Source organism: Eimeria maxima, genomic scaffold (genome assembly GCF_000499605.1).
Source record: "Eimeria maxima Weybridge genomic scaffold, Emw_scaff1012, whole genome shotgun sequence".
NCBI lineage: Eukaryota > Apicomplexa > Conoidasida > Eucoccidiorida > Eimeriidae > Eimeria > Eimeria maxima.
This window is the reverse complement of record NW_013564067.1, coordinates 2,551-13,355: the sequence shown is the minus strand read 5'-3', so window position 1 is coordinate 13,355 and position 10,805 is coordinate 2,551. Positions and strand designations below refer to the sequence as shown.

General features: G+C 54.3%; 2 protein-coding genes across 2 annotated transcripts; both read left to right on the top strand.

Annotated features, from left to right (window-relative positions):
• Window positions 1–1,700: 1,700 nt before the first annotated feature.
• On the top strand, window positions 1,701–3,696 carry EMWEY_00047210 (hypothetical protein, conserved; the record flags this gene model as incomplete). The annotated part of the gene is made up of 2 exons (XM_013479254.1): window positions 1,701–2,502; window positions 2,699–3,696. The coding sequence occupies 2 exons, from the start codon at window positions 1,701–1,703 to the stop codon at window positions 3,694–3,696; spliced, it is 1,800 nt and encodes a 599-aa protein (XP_013334708.1).
• A 1,299-nt stretch (window positions 3,697–4,995) lies between these two features.
• On the top strand, window positions 4,996–9,476 carry EMWEY_00047200 (hypothetical protein, conserved; the record flags this gene model as incomplete). Its single annotated transcript, XM_013479253.1, has 2 exons — window positions 4,996–9,033; window positions 9,213–9,476. 2 exons carry the CDS (start codon window positions 4,996–4,998, stop codon window positions 9,474–9,476), a joined length of 4,302 nt encoding a protein of 1,433 aa, XP_013334707.1.
• Between the last annotated feature and the right edge of the window lie 1,329 nt (window positions 9,477–10,805).

Genomic DNA, 10,805 nt, shown 5'->3' with positions numbered 1-10,805 from the left:
CCCCCCCCTCCCCTCCCCAAGGCAACAAACCCCCTCTATCGAGCAGCTGCATCAACTGCAGCAACTGCAGCAGCAGCACCGCCACATCTCCCACGCGTGGCAGCAACTGCGGCCTCTACTACTGCTACAATACAGCAGCTCCTCCCGTCCTTGGCTCCCTCTTTCTCTTAGTCTGTGTGCAGCAGGGACCGCTGAAGCCTGCTTGCAACAAAGGAGAGCAACACGTGTTCTCCTTAACACCTCTTCTCCTATTTATTTTTCATAAAGGGGGCCCTTCAACAAATCCTTAAGCGGGCCTCTTTCAACTTGCCGGCTAGCTTCTTAAGCCGTATGCATGCAGCGTTTGGGGCACTCCTGAGTCTCTTTACGGGGTGGACGGCGGGCAGACGCCTCGTGGGGCCCTGTATTTGCAACCACGCAGCAACTGCAGAAGCAACAGCAGCAGCAGCTAGGAACAACAGCAGCACCTCTAAGGGAGGGCTGCTGCAGTCTCTTGCTTTCCTTTCTGTTAGTATAGCAACAGGCACAGCACGCGTACACCTGAGGAGGCCTGGGTATATTTGAGTTTCTTCTTGTCTTCGTCTTTCTTCTTTCTCCCTTTCCTCCTCGTTATTATTTTTATTTAAGTCGTAAGGACTGCAGCAATTGCTCGCTGTCTATACACTGCAAAGTTCCTGCAGCTTTTTCATATTCTCCTTCAATCTACTGCAGCACAACGCACTCCAGCGAGCCTCCAAAGAATAAACCAGCAGCAGCAGCAGCAACACACTGAAGCACGCCTGGCCACACACTAGGTCATGCGGTAAGATATTGGGGCATTTTTCTGTTGCATGCGCTGTCTCTGCAGATGCAGCAGCAGCCTGAACAGGGCATGTAGCAGCAGCTTCCGATCCTGCTCCGGGTGCATGTGCCGCTTCTGCTGATGATGATGCTGTTGCTGCTGGTGCTGCAATTTCTGCGGGTGGTGCTGATTCTCGCTGTGCCACTCATGATGCTGGTGTACATTGTGCTGTTGGTGGTCGTACTGCTGCTGTTGTTGCTGTAGTAAATGTTTCTTTTGCTGTTTCTGTGTGTGATGTTGTTGCAGCTGTTGCTCTTGCTGCTGTGGCTGCTGCTGAGGCTGCTGCAACCGTCTTGTCCTTCTGCGGTCCGTAACGAAGGGCTGCTGGCTTTCTCCGATGTAAAGCGCCTCTGCTTAGCTTCCCGGCAGGCGCACACTTGATTTGTTAGGGTTTAGGGTTGAGGGTTTTCGAGTCCGGATTCAAGACGTTCCGGCAAAGTCTTCAACTTACACTGCGCCGCCTGCCGTTTCTGTTGTTGTCGTTGCTGCTACTCCTTTGCTTCGTTAAACGACGAGGCAGCAACTCTGGGCTCTGCATGCAGCAACAGCAGCAAAACAGCAGCAGCAGCAGCAGCGGCAAGTGAGGCTTCTTGCCTGAAGGCCTCAGCGGGAAATGCGCTGCGAGACTGTGCAGCATCTCTAGCAGTCTGCTGCTGCGGGCCGGCTAAGAAATTCGAGCAGCAGCGGCAGCAGCAAGAGACAGTCATAAAAATCCTTCATCGCCAACTGTATATGACGCCGCCGCTGCAGTGCTCGGGGGCCCCACATAAGCAGCAGCCGCTCCCCGAACAGCACAGGGGCCCCATTGCTTTCCACTGCTGCTGTCTGCTGCCCTCGTTCCCCTTTGGGAGCAGCAGCAATGGCGGCTGTCTCCTCGGGAGCTGCAGCTGCAACACCAGAGGCTCCGGCTGCCTTCTCCAGGGGACAGCTGCAGCACGATCTGCAGCTATGTATAGCCCCCCCGACAATGAACCAGCAGCAGCAGCAGCAGCAACAGCAGCAGCAGCAACAACAACACCAACAGCAACAGCAGCAACAACAGCAACAACAGCTGTTGCTGCTGCCGCAGTTCCCCCAACCTCTGCAGCAACCGCGGCATCAGCCTCTGCAGCAGCAACAGCATCTCGCTTTGCAGCAGCAAAAGCATGCTGAGAGTGTCTCTGCAGCAACCCCCTTGCTGCTGTCAGCACCAAACCCCACATCCAAGTGGATGTGGGGCTTTGAGGGGGGCCCTAAGGTGTCTGCGCAGCAGCCGTGGCTTTCCCTAGGGGATCCTAACGGCATTGAAGGCCCCGCAGATACTGTAACAGCTGCTGCTGTTACTGCTGCTGCGACGTCTGGAGGAGCAGGAGCGGGAGCAGGAGCAGTGCCTGCAGCAGGAACAGCAGCTGCAGCAGCAGCTGCTGCTGCATTTGAAGGGGGATGCACCAGCAATGGAATATCACTTCCTCTACACAGCATTCCCCCTTTAAACTCCGACGCTACATTCAACTTGCATGCGCCGCTGGGGTTGCATACAGCCTCAGGGGATAAAACTCCCGTCATGCAAATAGAGGCTTCCGTCTGCTCGGCTGCTGCTGCTGCTGCGGCAGCAGCAGCAGCAGCGCGCAGCTCTTCTTCATCCCTGAAGACACTGGCTCAAAATCAGCAGACAACAGAAGGTAAGCATGAACTTACACGTCCGACGGAGTGGGCCTCTAGAAGAGGGGGCCCCATCATGTGTGCTGCACCTGTCGCGGAGTTACTGCACTCCTAGCTACTGCCGCTGCTGTTTTTGGTGTTACTGCTACTGCTACTGCTGCCTGAACGCAGGCTTTGATCGATAGTTGCTGCTGTTGTGGGGTGGGACTGCTGCAGGAAGCGATTTAGGACTTTTGGCTACGTGCTGCATAGATCAGGGCCCCCCAGGTCTCCAGTTAGGAGGCAATCAGCAGCAACGGAAGCAGCACATGCAGCAGCAAATAACTAGGGGACAGCACATCTTTACGCAGGGCCCACCTCAGCTGTCCCTCTGCCAACAGCAGAAGGCAAGAACGCCGCTCCAGCCACTGCAGCAGCAGTTGCAGCAGTTGCAGCGGCAGCAGGTCCCAAACGCGCATATGAATCCTCCACAGTTGCAGCAGCAGTTGTTGCAGTTGCAGTTGCAGCAGCAGTTGCATCTGCAGCAACAGTTGCAGCTGCAACAACAACTGCACTTGCAGCAGCAGTTGCAGCATCAGTTACATCTGCAACAGCATCCCCAACAACAGTCAAACGAGCAGCACATGCTGCAGCAGCAGCGGGGACTGCGGGTGCAGCTAGAGCACAGTTTGCTGCCTGATGGACAAGGGCCTCTCTCCAAATCCTCGCTGAAAGAAGGGTCTCTTAGTTGCTGCAGCTGCTTGAACAGGTGGGGGGGTGCCTTTGGAGATCTGCCACCAGCAGCAGGAGGTGGCGGAGGTGCTGCTGCTGCAGCATCCCCCTCTGTCCCCTCTGCCGCACCCACAACTGCAGCAGCAACTGTAGCAGGAGCGGGAGCAGCAGGAGCAACAGCAGGAACAGCAGGAGGATTTGTACCAACATCTCATGGAGCCTCATTAAAAGGAACTACAGGGGAGGGACTAAGTCATGAGTTTGGAGACAGTTGCGGAGGAGACAGTAGAAGAGGGGGGACAGAGGGACTAAAGAAAGGACTAGAAATACCATTAACGCCGTTAGAGATGTGGCAAGCAAGACAAGTACTCAACCAAAGAGAATCAAGACCCTTACGTCTTAGCCGACTAGAAATGGTAGAGGCGTATGCTAAGTGTAAGCAGCAGCCGCAGCAACAACAAAAACAACGACGACACAACAACAACAGCAACAGCAGCAGCTAACAAAAACACAGACACCCAAATGCGGCAGCTGCAGCAGCAAATAGAAGCACATGCAATACAGCAGCAAACACCCTCAACCCCTCCTTCCCTTTATACCCATTCGGAGCCTCTCCTTGAGAGCCCTAGCGTTCATGTAGCCTCCAGAGCTTCCCATACACCACACAGCTGTCTGTATACCCCAGACCTGGCTATGCACCCCAGAGCTGCCTGTACACCGCACTGGATGGCACCCATGTCTGCTGTCTGCTGTCTGCAGCAACATTGTGCTTGTCGTGCGATTCGATGGAGCACAAGATTACGAATTGTCCCTTTGGGGAATTTGTTTGCCCTAATTGCCATCGATCCTCTCATAGAGGGGAGCATTGTCCGCTGGTCTGTCTCTGCTGCAGCAACTGTCTCCTTACTGTCCCCTTTAGCACGTACTGTGGCTTGCCTTTAGTTTCGCCTTGTCTGTGTGCCCTAGCTTGCCTATAATCTCTCTTCATGCCTCCTGTAGGTTGTCTACAATGTCTCTTCATGTCCCCTCTAGTTTGTTTATAATGTCCCTTCCTGTCTCCTCCATGCCTCCTAAACATTTATCTTGTCGATTGAGGTGTCGCTTTGCCGTATTGTTCTTTGCAGCCATGCAGATTTTGCTTTGAAAGGCATGCGGGAATATCTGTTAACGAATGCATTCGGGTCCGTTGCTGCTGCTGCTGCTTATGTATTTGTTGCTACTGCTGCTGTTCCGCCTTAGCCGGCTGCTGCTCCTTCAGTGTGTTGCTGCTGCATCTGTCAAACTCAGGGTTGTATTTCCTGGTGTGTTAAACGGGGCTGCAAGCTACAAACACAAACACGGACCCACACATTCATGTGTGCATGCATGCATGTGTGCATGCATTCATGCATGCATCCATACTTGCACATACCTGCATGCATGCATATGGCTGCATGCGCTTGTGTGTGTGTGTGTGTGTGTGTGTGTGTGTGTGTGTGTGTGTGTGTGTGTGTGTGTGTGTGTGTGTGTGCGTGTAATAGCGAACAGTACGTCAGCCTTTGGAGCGTTTGCTGGGGGTAAAGATGCCTTTAGATGCGTCTTTAAGTCTTCGACAGCGACAAGAAGAAGGAGAAGGGGGCAGCAGCGAGAGGGGAGGAGAGGGAGGCGATCCCTTAAGAGGGGGAAGTGTGGGGTGTGATAGACCCAATACACCCCACGGCCGCAGTGTATACGTAAGCAATATGTTGCCGGGGACGAGTAAGGAGACACTAAGAGCAGCAATTAATTTCTTATTGAAACATGGAGAAGTTGTAGGGGTAGAAATGAGAGAAAGAACAAATTATCTGCCTTATGCCTTCGTAGAACTCTCTTCCTTACAGGCGGCTTATGAACTTGTACAGTATAAAAGAGCTGCTCTTGTTATAGGGGAACAAGAGCTTAAGGTACAGTTTAAGAAAATAGGTCTTGCATGCTCCCATCCTGGTTCTTCTTCCCGTAACGGGAATTCAGCAGGATCAGCAGCAAATGCAGCGGGAGGAGCAGCAAATAATGGTCTTGATGACCAAGATACTGCTTCCTCCAGATCTACTGTCTCCCTCATGGCTCCCTTTACCCCTACAGGACAGTCTGTTAAAGATGTTTGTCGTCTTGTCGCTAGAAAACTATCCAGGGACTTTGGCATACCTATGCCGCCACCCCCACCCCTCTATGGAACAGCAGCAGGAGCTGGAGCAGCAGGAACACCAACAGGAGCAGCAGGAGGAACAGCAGGAGGAACAGCAGGAGCAGCAGCAGCAGGAGGAACAGCAGACCAGCAGGAGGTTTTTGCGCTCCTTGCCCATGGAAATGCCCCTCCAGCAACCCAAGGGACAGCACCAGCAGCTGCTACTGCTGCGGCAAACAATCGAGGAACAACCGCTGCATGCGCTCAGGGGACAGCTGCAGCCGGGGATGCAGCTGTCTCTAAGCAACAAAGGGGATCAGCAATGCAACAAGAGAAGTTGCCTTCCATTTCTTTGCCGTTAATGCAACCCCACACAAGAGACACACAAGCAGCAAGTGTCTCCACAAGGGACACTATAAAGACACTAGGAGACACCTTGCAGCCCTTTACCCCCCAGGCACTTCCCACAAACCCCACAACAGCAGCTAATCCGCATGCAGGCCTCCATACACTCGACCACTTGCACCCTCTTCACCAACAACAGCAGCAGCAGCAGGAGAGGACGCTGTTACAACGTGCTGTGGGAGCACCTACAAATGGCCTGCTGCCCTTTGAAAGACACGTCGATCTCCTTGCACACGAAAGGAGTCTCCTTATGGAAACAGAGACGGGGGGAGACAGTACTAGCAAACTGCAGCAGTTTAGGGGGAGCGAAGCGAGGCCCCACTGTGGGGACAGCCCCTCCACCTTGCCTCTGCAGCAGCAGCTGCAGCAACAGTTGCAACAGCAGCAGCTTCAGCACCAGCAGCTGCAGCAGCATGCGAACAGAGGGTTTAGCAACGACGAGGGAGCAGCGGAAGCAGCGTCTCTCTTTGTCTTGCAGACACTAGGAAGGCATTCAGCAGCAACAGCAGCAACGTGCGGAGACGGCGGCGACAGCAAACGGCCACTTCTTGAGTGTCTTGAGGGGCAGGACGGGGTGGGAGCAAAGAAGGTAAGGGAGGGGGAGACACCTGAGGAAGGGACAGTACAAGGAGAGGCACCTCCCGATCCCTTCGATCCCCTTCTTGACGATCCCAGACCCCACAGTATCCCCTCCTTAGGAGGCCCTCATCTCCTTAGCAGCAGCACTGGAGGAGACCCTGACCGTCCCCCGTTGCTGACTGTCCCCTCATTTATGGAGAAGGCACCGGGAGCATCAGCAGCAAGTGCAGCGCCAGCAGTAGCTGCTGCAGATGCAGGTGCTGTTGGAGCTAGTGCTGCTGCACCTGCAGCTGCTCTGCGGGATCCTTGGGCAAACCTAGTGGGTCCTCAAGGAGGAGGAGGAGACAGCTGCAGCACGCCGCCGTTAAGGGGGCAGCAAGGAGACAGCAGCAGCACACTTACTGCTACCCCTGCAACATCTCTATCGGGTAGCCTTGCTTGTGACTGTCTACCTTCTCCTTCTGTCTCTAACAGCATCAGTGTCCCTTTTGCAGCAAAGGAGACAGAAGAATCTCCTAGTCCCTCAGGGGAAGGAGAGGGGACAGCAGCAGCACAAGGGGGGCCTCCCCTAATAAACGGAGGGGGGGCCCCCAAGTGCTGCCCAAAGCAGCAGCAAACCCTCAATGCCTTTCTGCCTACGGCTGTAGCACTGCAGCAACAGGAAAGGGACAACATGAGGAGACACTTTATAGAAGAGGAGACAGAGAGGAGCAGCAAAGGCAGCAAAAATAAATCTGCCCTCTTAAGCCCTCCCCCCCAACAGCAACAGCAACAGCAGCTGTTGTACACCGCTAGCCCTATACTACGGGGGCCCCTAAATACCCCTCTCCCACCAGAAAACGGGGCCCCCCCACCTCCTTGTCTGATGTCTCCTCCTCCTCCCCCTCCTCCCCCTTCCCTCCCTCTATCGCGGCAATGCAGAGAGACACCAAAGAATTGTCAGCTGCAACGTCGCAGCCGCATGCAGCCCCAAAACCCCACAGCTTCTTACTTTGAAGTTGATGTCTCCGTGCTGCTGCGGCCTGTCTCCGATTACTTGGCGGGGGCTCCTGCTGCAGTTGCTGCTGCAGGCCCTAGGGACTTAAAGATTATGGCAGGAGAGGGGGAGAAAGGAGACAGTGGATATAACACCTGCAGTGCCTCATCTAATGAGGAACTGTCTCCTCCCTTGGCATTCTCCCGTAGAGCACACCAAATGGGTCTCCCTTGTCTATGGAGGGGCCTTAAGAAGGAAGCAGCACCAACAGGAAAAGATGATCCTCAGGGCCCCCCAAATCCAGCAGAAGAACTTGCTGCTGCTGCTTCTGTTGCTGCTACTGCTGCAGCAAACCCGCCAACCGCAGCACCTGCTTCCTCTCCGTCTCTTACACGCACAATTGGCAGCAAACTCAAGGGGCCCCCTGCCCCCCCACAGCAACAATCACCTGTCTCTAAACCCTCTCTCCCTGCTGTCTCCTCAGGTCTGTTGCAGTTCAATGCCCTTCGCTGGGGGCGCAGCAACATCTTCGAGTCCCCCTCTGGGGATCCGACCCCAGCGGGGACACCACCAGGCCTTGCTGCTGCTGTGGGTCAAGCTTGGGGGGAGACTGCAGCTGTTGCTCCGCAGGAATGGACACTGTCTCCTGCAGGAGGGCTACAGGGAAGCAGCAAACTTGGGACAGAAACAACAGATGCCGCTGCTGCTGTCTCCTACAACGGCTCCACCTTAGGCTCGCAAGTGACTGAGGGCGCTGAGGAGAGCGGTGAGCCGTCTTCGACTATGTTCCACTGCACCGGCAGCAGCAACAGCAGCAACTGCAGAACCAACAGAAGTAGCCGCTGCAGCAACAGCCGGAGCAGCACACATTCCAGCAAAGCAAGCCCCCAGCCAGCGGGCATATGGGGTGCTTCGCTTGCGTGTACATTGAGGCGCCCAAGGAGCAGCAGCACCAACAGCAGCAGCAGCAGCAACAGCAGCAGCGGTAACAGCAACAGCATTAACAGCAGCATTTCCTTGCAGAACGTCGCAGGGTCTTGTACCCCTCGCCGCTCCTTATCTGTCGTCTCCAAGGGACGGAGGGCCTTTAGCAGTGGGTCTAGGGTGACAGAAACTGCCAGTCAACAAAAGCAGCTCACCAGAAACACAAGCAGCAGCAGCAGCAGCCGCTTGCGTGGGCGTTCTCCAGGAGCCCCCCCCTCCTGGCTAACAAAAACTCAATCAGCGAACACCCGTAATTTCTTGCATATCCGGGGCGTGCATAGCACTGCTGAGAAGCAGCCGCAGCAGCAGCGGCAACAGCAGCAGCAACAACAGCAACAGAAGCATCAAAAACAGCAGGAGAACACCTCGGCCCAACCTCTTCAAGCTGAAGAAGTATCGCTGCTCCCACTTCACCGACGCGGCTCTAAAGAGCAGCGGCAGCATCAGCAACAGCAGAAGAAACAACAGGAGGAACAGCAGCAGCAGCGCCAACAGCTACTGGAAGAACCAGAACTGTTCCCTTACGAAGCTGACTCACTGGCTGACGATATGGAAATGAGGACAGGAGCCCCCAGTGACTTGAAGAGTAAGCTGCAGCAGCAACAGCAGCAGCAGCAGGAAGACAGTTTTAGAGAAGAGACTGTTCAGGGTGCAGCAGCAAGCAGCAGCAGCAGCAGCTTCGTTTCTTCTGCCCCTGTCAAGGCCGCAGTCCCTTCAACTGTCTCCGACCCCACAGTGGCCCTTCTCCTAGCGGTGAGGGTTGATAGGCCCTAGTATAGATATTCTGCATGCATGCATGCAGTTGCAGTTGCAACTGCTGCTGCTGCTGCTGCAGTGCTTAGTTTCCTTCTTTTCCCTTTGTCTGCGCCCCTTCAGCTGCTGAGTTTATTCCATGGGACGGCTGTGGTTGCTTTGCTGCTGCTGTTTTGCAGCAAATTGAAGACATCACGAAGCAGCTGCCTCCTCGAATAATTGACGCCTTCTGGGCATCTCTTGCGAACGCCCGCGCCAGCGTCACAGCAGCAGAAGCAGCAGCAGATCACCCTTCAGGAGCAGCAGCAGCAGGAGCAGCAGAAGACGTGACACCAGCAGCAACCACCACCACAACAGCACCAGCAGCCACAGACAGCCCCACAGGATGGGGCCCTCCGCCTTCTTCGCCCGGCTGTGGGGCCCTTGGCCCTGCAGAAGGCTAAGGGCAATATTGAATATTTCTTTCATATAAGAAAGTGTCTCCTGTTTTCTTTCGTTGCAGCTTAATGTCTCTTTTCTTCTTTAGTGCCTTTTATTATTACTAGGAGACACCTGCTTCTGTCACATTGAAGACACACTTGGGGGGGTTACATGGGGATCGCTTGTCTTTAACTGCATGCATTCTTGCTGCAGTTCCAGGCCTCTGCTGCTCTTTGCTGCTTTCTGTTTGCACCTTCAGCAGCAGCAGCAGCCTCTACAGCAGACAGCTCTTGTGGACCTGCTGCAGCTGCAGCCAGCAAACGCCGGCCTCCGTTGCATGCTTTTTCTTTTTCTCCTTAACACGCTACACAGGCTGTTTCACCCTTGCTGCAGCTGCGGCTGTTGCTGCTGCTGCTGCTGCTGCTGCTGCAGCTGCTGCTTTGAAGGCAGCAGCAGCTGCGGCAGCAACGCAGATGCGGTTTGGAGTTAAATTGTCCATGACATGTGTCTTTATGCATCGCCAGTTGCATAACGCTTGTTCTCTGCTGCTGCTTCTGCTGCACCTCTGGCCGGGTCATGCAGACAGCAGCAAATAGCCAGTGCAGGCAAACAGCAGCAAACAACCAGAGCATGCAAAGGAAGCAATTTAGGAGCCGTTGCTTCTGCTGAAGCTCCTGCAGTTTTCTCCTCGTTTCCCCGGTTTTTGCTTTCGACCCCTCAACTGCCTCAATTTGAATAAACTCACAAACAGTGCAGCAAGTGCAGCAAGCGCAGCAAATCCAACAACTAACTCAACTGCAGCAATTGAAGCAACTGAAGCAGTTGTAGCGGCTGCAGCAACTGCAGCGATTGAAGCAACCGATGCAACTGCAGCACCTGCGGCAAGCGCAACGCCTGCTCTGAGCTGCTGCATGCATGAAGCAGCTGCTGTGGGGTCAGAAACAACACTTCTCTGCTGCTTCGCTGCAACAGCCTCCAGAGTTGGGGTTTGAATTAGCATGCAACAGCAGCACGACTGCGAGGATGCATAGAATGCTGCCTCGTTTCTCCCTGCGTCTTCATCTAATGCTGCTGCACGTAGGTTTTAGGGTTTAGGCTATATACATGCAGCAGTGCTTCCTGAATTAAGCACCAAATTACTGCTTATTTTACCCTTATTGGCTTGTTCTGTATAATATGTGCTTATATGTATATTCTTTGTTGACTTGTGCTGTTTTATATTTTTGTACATGTACTTTGCCGCGTGCCACCTCTGGGAAGCTAGCGCAATCCATAAATCTTGCAAAACACATTCTGCATAGATGGCCAACAGTTTGATTGGGCCAACCCAACGCACTCCACAAATACTCCCC